The sequence below is a fragment of the Chrysochloris asiatica genome, unplaced genomic scaffold (assembly GCF_000296735.1).
Source record: "Chrysochloris asiatica unplaced genomic scaffold, ChrAsi1.0 scaffold00183, whole genome shotgun sequence".
NCBI lineage: Eukaryota > Metazoa > Chordata > Mammalia > Afrosoricida > Chrysochloridae > Chrysochloris > Chrysochloris asiatica.
Window position 1 is genome coordinate 6,899,432 of NW_006408701.1, and position 7,350 is coordinate 6,906,781.

Consider the following 7,350-nt stretch of genomic DNA (forward strand, 5'->3'; position numbering starts at 1 on the left):
GATCTCCCCGAGTAGCCACGAGATCTCTCTGAGTAGACAGGAGATCTCCCCGAGTAGCCACGAGATCTCTCTGAATAGACAGTAGATCTCCTCGAGTAGCCACGAGATCTCCTTGAGTAGACAGGGGCTCTCTCCGAGTAGCCAAGAGATCGCTCTGAATAGACAGGAGATCTCCCCGAGTAGCCACGAGATCTCTCTGAGTAGATAGGAGATCTCCCCGAGTAGCCATGAGATCTCTCTGAGTAGACAGGAGATCTCCCTGAGTAGCTACGAGATCTCTCTGAGTAGACAGGAGATCTCTCCAAGTAGCCACGAGATCTCTCCAAGTAGCCACGAAATCTCTCCCAGTGGCCACGAGATCTCTGCAAGTGGTCACGGTATCTCTTGTAATAGCCATAAGATCTCTTGGAATGGTCATGAGATTTCCCTGATTCTCTAAGAGAGCTCTCATATTTTTCAAAAGATGTATCAGATTGACCATCAGGACTCTTTAAGTGTTTTGAAGAGATTTCTGAATGGCTTCTAGATCCCTCTAACTGGTGATGATTTTCTGTCGACTGGCCTTGAGATCCTTCTGATTGATGATGGTTCTCCTCTGATTGCTCTATATTCTTTTCTGATAGGCCTTCAGAAGCACCACTGCAAATGTCCTGCAAAGAAATCTAATTTTGTAAAACAAATGAAACATATGATTTCATTAATAATTGGTAAAGAGTTTCTAAGAGCAACCGTTTCTTTTAGAATCCCACAGCCCAAGTTTTATATATTAAATACTCTTCAAAACTAACTTGAAGAATAGCTCTGATGTCTGATATCTTTAGCAAAGAGAACATTGTTGTTGTTAAGTACTGTGGAGTCAGTTCCGACTCATTATGACCCTGCACAGGGTTTCCGAGGCTGAAAACCTTTATGGGAGCAGAAAGCCTCATCTTTCTCCTGCGGAATAGCTGGTAGTTTCGAACTTCCAACCTTGAGGTTGGCAGCCTGCTTCGTAACCACTACACTACCAGAGCTCCTTATGCATATCAAACTTTGATACATTTATACCAAGTCATTTTCTACCTATCATTTTTTTGGATCGATGTTTTAGCCAAAGAAACAACAGATTCTATGACTTTAAAGTTGAAAAACAGACAAAATGGTCAATAATCTTTCACAGCACAAAAATCCTTAGAATGAAAGGAAATAGTTCAAATCATACTTCTTATTCTTCGTGTGCTCAGTGTTCATAAAAAAAGCATGCTGTCTTCAATAAAAATGGAAATTAATTTTAGAAAAAAGACAAAACCGGTGAGGAGAAAATGAGCTATAAAACAGAAGATTGGTTCAACAGTGTTCAAGTAAACTGACCTGGCAACAACTCAGCCTTTCCACTTTTTCAGTTTTAAACCAAAAGGGCAGTGCAGTGAATCCTCCAAATGGAAATAATGGTGCCTTTGACAAATCTCTACAATGCTACATATAAACGTAAGTGAGAAATTGATATGGACCCATGCTAAGAAATCAAGTTTTTTGTAAATGTTGCTTAGCAGATAAAATATGCCCCATATTTTATTGTGACACTCACAATGATTGTTAGAAAGGTGCAAAACCTGGCATTGTTTCATTCTGTTGTGCATAGGGCCGTTACGAGTCGAAACTGACTCGATGGCACCTTCCAACAACAGCTCTGGAAGTAACTGATAAAAAGATGGGCATTACTGACATAAGGAGTCCCATACAATAAGCACTGGACTGTGAACCACAAAGTCTGCGGTTCAAGCCTGCCAGTCATACCATGGGAGAAAAATAAGGCTTTCTGCTCCTGTAAAGATTTTAAGAAGCCTTGGAAACCCTACACAAGGGTAGCTATGAGTCAGAACTGACCCAATGGCATGTAACAACAACTGACATAAAGAATATTATATACATAAAACTGTAATAATAGAGGGAAACATATGAAAAATTAGTTGCTTTGCTAAAGAATAAAGCCATAGCCACTCTCTCACTTGCCTACTGAAAAAGATAAAGACAAAGAGTGAGTGGAATGCACTTGTACTTTTTTTCTAAGTGACTCGTTAAGGAGAACAGTGGGTCAGCAGGAACGATATGATTGAGACCCAGCTCCTAGAGAACCAAGAGCTTGTAGTCCTTTTAAAGCAATCTAAAAAAGACTTATTTTCATCAACTTGAGTACTACAGATTGCATACCTTTAGAAAATGAAATTCACATTTGTTTTCTTTCCTCATAAAAAAACAAGAAAGCTTTTCACTACAAGAATGGTATTGACTAAATACAATTGCATTCTATTGATAATGAGACATTGAATCTTGGAAACCAAAGCTAGCTTATTAGATTTTCAAAAGTATGATTTAACTGTTATTCAATTTATTGGTGAAATAATTAGATTAAATTTAAATGCAGTGTGTATTTCTTCGATGCAGGGTACTTTTTTCCTACTAACTTTTGCTATAAGGTCACTCTCAACACTATAAGAGATAGGATGCTTACAATTTGAAAATACCGTTTTTCAGTATTCTTACTTCATTGATCTATTTCAGACAGTAGCAAAAGTAATCTCATGTCCTTTGCAAGCTTTATTAAAAACCTCAATTCAGCAAAGCCCAGTGGAAATGCCATCATGTGTATCAAACTTTTCTAAGTCCCCCAATTGGAAAGGACTACTATAGCCTCACAGTATACACTTTATTAGAACACAGATTGAACCAATGAACCCTGCTTTGCATTAAATTTCTTTCTCTCCCATTACCATAGATAATATGTGAAGCACCGTTGTTCTGGTACATGTATATAGTGTCAGCAAAAAAAAAAAAAAAAAGGCATTTAATAAATATTTTTGGAGTCAATTTTAATTAATTCTCCAATTATGTGAACATGTAACATGTTCTCCTTCAAGAAAGAAAGAAAGAAAACGTTTTCTGTATACATGGTCTAGTGAGAATGCTTTAACCTCCCATAACCACCACATTTTACTGAATAACCACTTAGCACCTTGTGAGGAGGAGTCCTTCAAATAGGTCCAGTGGCCATGTCTTCCCTGTCCTTCCCCCCACTAGAGTCATTCTGATGGCATTAAGGGAGACAAGGAAGTCCTGGTATGGCATTGCAGGATAAGCACTGGACCACTAACTGCCAAGTGAGCAGTTCAAATCCACCAGCTTTCCCTCGGAAACCCTATGAATCAGAATTGACTCAACAGCACTTAACAACAAGGGGGCAAGAAGCAATTTTCTAAATGTTAGATTATATTAAAAGAACCTGTATATAAAAGTCGATGGGGTCAACTATGGGACAAAGAACCAAGCCTGGTTTTTTGTATCTGGTTCCTGAAAATAAGCTCAACAATTAAGGTGCCTTTGTCTTTCTGAAGACGCCCTTGTGGTGCAGTGTTTAAAGCATTTGGCTGCTATCCAAAAGCTCAGTGGTTTGAATTCAACAGCTGATGCAAGGGGCAAAGATGTGGCAGTCTACTTCCTTCCACATAGATTTACAACCTTGGAAACCCTATGGGCCAATTCCACTTTGATTCTGTGGGGTCACTAGGAATCGGAGCCAACTAGTTGGCAGTGAGTTCAGTTTGGTTGCTTTTCTAAAATAGTCAGGCCATACATAAACATGAGTAAATTAATTGTGTGCACCCAACTGATCTGCTTGGCAACAAGTCTCAGGAAGGGGTGGGTGCTTGGTGAGACCTCTACCTCCCCTTCCACTTGAGGTTTGCCCGTGGTCTCCTCAACTATTGTGTTAGTGGGGCACACGTAGAATTAAACTTAAAGCCCACCTAAGTGAACCAATCTGGCCAGGAGGAGATATACAGAAATAATATTTCCACTGTGTCCCTCAGCCACCATGTCAGGTAGAGGGCATGGGTGGAACTGGCCTGTCATATACCTGTCCCATTTAAGTCCCTCGCCCATGACACATAGTGGAGTGTGTGTGGAAGAGTCATCATTCCAGACAGTTTTTGAGTCAGGAGGACTGCTTGCCATGGAATTTGTCTTGTATAATGCATGATTCTTTTGTTGTAAATACTAAAATTTACTGTCTATGTGCTAACGTTTATTCAGGCTCTGATTGGAGGTCCATGATATTTACAGAGCAATCTGTATCAGTGATTGCTACTATTTTTCTATTGATTTGGCTATTTAAAAATGAAGTACAACATGTGAGTAACACAAAGCGTTGATGTGTTGTCTTACACATCTTTTAGTGACTCCGTTCATGTTGTTGTTGTTAAGTGCCGTAAGTCGGTTCCGACTCATAGCAACCCTGTACAGGGTTTCCGAGGCTGTAAATCTTTATGGGAGCAGAGAGCCTCATCTTTCTCTCACGGAACAACTGGTAGTTTCGAACTGCTGAGCTTGTGGTTCGCAGCCCTATTCGTAACCACTACACTACTGCTAACCACTTCATTTTGGTATAGTGACTGTGTATTCCTTCCATCTTCACAAAACTATGAAAACTGTTTTTAATATTTTAAGATCGGGCTATATTGGGACAAATATGAAAAAGATTATATAGGAGTTATCACGATAGCCAATCATTCATTTTGACATTTTATAAAGTAAACGTTTCTAGTAGTGAATAACAGTGTCAAAAAGCAATTGTTTATAAAAATAAGAACAATTACAAGGGAAAAAAATCATCTAACAATAGTTGAATCTAAATTATATCCAAGGAAGCATAGAAGAACACTAAGACACAATTTCTACTCTCAACACAATTTAAAAAATTATCCATAATATTAATAAATATATTAAATTCAGGATATTTTATGATACTTAATTCATTGTACTTATTTACCTTGTCTGTTGAATGTCTGTTTTCAGAGCTCTGTCCAGAATTGAATTTAGACATATCTTCATATAGCTTTTCATCATCATTTCTTTCTTCACTGCTGTCGGTTCTTAATATTGAGTTTCCTTTGGAAAACAATTATTTTCTGTCATTAATTTCAACATATTTATTGTTCAGAAGCATTATCTATAATAAGGAGATCTGGTAGTGTAGTGGTTAGGAGTAGGGTGGTTAACCTCAAGGTAAGCAGTTCGAAACTACCAGCTATTCCTCCAGAGAAAGAGGAGGCTTTCTGCTCCTGTAAAGATTTACAGCCTCAGAAACCCTATACAGGGTTTCTTTGAGTCAGAACTGACTACACAGCACATAACCACCACCATTATCTATGTCATTCCTTTTAAGTTATACATTACATTTTGAAAATTGTTGATATTTAATTACTCTGATATCATATGGGAGTTTCACTGAATCCAGAAAAGTCTTTACCATACTATTTCTCTTTGCATGCCTTAATAAGGTAGTCTTCTTTATCTACAATACCTTAAATTTGGTTTCATAGACCACTAAAGTTATACCATATTATCTGAAATTAACTGAAAGAATGCTTAAAAAAAAAAAAAAGAATGATGGAGAGAATCTGCTTTGTACTGATTGATCATGGAGATATTTGCCTCAACTATCATCTTTCTTTGGGTGTAAAAACAGCATAAATCAAATAATATGGATATCCAACAGATCCATTTGGTGCTTCGTTAAGAACATGAATGAGAATGGTTCTCCACTCTGTTCTGCTGCTTTGCCCCATAATAATCATTATCCTCCCTTTTCTCAGAACAGGCTGAGGGCTACTGTAGGATTCAACCAAGGACATAATGAAGTTGGGTAGGCAACTGGCAGAAGCTTAAGAGTATGCATAATGCCAAGATGGTTCCAATCTGTTGGCTAAACCACAGAGACTCTTAACTGTTAAAACACTTCTCTACAGTGGCAGTCTGCAGTGCATTTCTATTAAAATATGCAGAGTGATCTAACAGATGTGATTACATAGATAAAGGACATTTTTTCATCTTCTACCCCACTCCCTTTGCCCTTCAACATTGATTGTTTTTCAGAATGTTCTTGATGGCATAGTTATTGCTATCCAGATTACTGATTATGTTCTTTACCTTCATTTATTGCCTCATAAAATTGGAATGAGACCAACCAAACAAGCTTGAAAACAAGTACCAAACATTTCACAGTCTGTATGCTTTCTTTTCTCAAGCTGCCCTCCCATAGGGAAGTAATTAATAATTTTAATGAAGTTTTAATAATTTTTAAAGTTTTGACCTGACATAGATTGTCACCTATATAAATACATTCCCAAGAAAAATAAAGCAAGCAACATAAGAGTAACATTGACAGTTCTTGAATTTGCTCATGTTATCACAAGTAGTTCAGACTCTGTTTTTACCATGTGTGATATTTAGTGTACTTTACCTCTCTCCCAATGATTACTACCAGCAGTAGAATCTGCAGCAGAGCTTCTTGTTATAAAGCCACACGTATTAACTTCTTCAGAGCTTGTATCTTTTCTCTGTCTAAGCATTATTACGTCATCTGTATTAGAAACAAAATAATGAAGAGAATGGAAAAAGTCAAACAAGTACAATGGCTCTAAAACAAATAATCTTTATTCTACCTCATCATATGTCAGAACATAAAAAAAAAAAAAAAAAAGATAGTCCTGAAAACAGATAACACTATTTTGATATGAAACTTGTAAAACTATAGAAAAGTGCAAACAGTATCAACATTTTAAGGTTTTCCCCCCTGAAATAAATAAGAGGGGAAAAAATTCTTTTGAACATACATATATGGTAACTTCATTTAGGCAAAAATAAAAATACTTTCAGATTAACATAGTTGAAGGAGAATCTATGTGAGACTAAAGGGTCAATGAATACTTTCATGGAAACCATGAACGGAAGTAACGAGAATGTTTACCAGTTGTGAAGAATGTAACCAATGTTATTAAACGATCTGTAAGGAAACTGCTGAATGGGAACCTAGACTGCTGTGTAAACCTTCACTGAAAACATGATAAAATAGTATTTCAAAAGTGAGTTCAAGAAGAGCTCATTTAAATAAATGATTCAAGTGAATGGTATTTCAGTTTCAGAGATACAGACTGCAATAAGTGTTATCTCTGATTAAATGTGAATGCTAGACAATTAGCTGCATTTACTTCCTTGAAAATTAAGACAGTAAATAGAAATGTGAGATAATAAAGAAGATATCACACATGTGAAGTACAATGTTTATTTTAAAATAGAGGAAGTAACAGGCTTTATTTTGTCTTACATAAGGTAAGACATAAGGTCTTATATGACATGATTTGAAAGATGAGAGACAGGTAAAACCTATTCTAAAACATCTCTAACACCTGAGATGGAAAGGTTTGAAGGTTGAAAATTCTATTAGTAGGAATTGGTTGAGCATTCTACTAGCTTATATAGGTCAAAATATTTTTAGAAATAAGCACATTTGGGAGGAGCTTGAGATACTAGAGT

General features: G+C 36.8%; 1 protein-coding gene across 1 annotated transcript in view; it reads right to left on the reverse strand.

The window, feature by feature from the left end:
* The window catches only part of LOC102815131 (leucine zipper protein 4-like), a gene marked incomplete at its 5' end in the record, with an annotated part of 45,104 nt that extends 38,707 nt beyond the window's left edge, over nucleotides 1-6,397 (reverse strand). Inside the window, 5 exons of the mRNA XM_006872130.1 lie at nucleotides 20-267; nucleotides 314-662; nucleotides 5,339-5,361; nucleotides 5,559-5,592; nucleotides 6,351-6,397. Coding sequence (XP_006872192.1) covers nucleotides 20-267; nucleotides 314-662; nucleotides 5,339-5,361; nucleotides 5,559-5,592; nucleotides 6,351-6,397 — 701 coding nt within the window. The remainder of the gene's footprint in view (nucleotides 1-19; nucleotides 268-313; nucleotides 663-5,338; nucleotides 5,362-5,558; nucleotides 5,593-6,350) is intronic.
* Nucleotides 6,398-7,350: the final 953 nt, after the last annotated feature.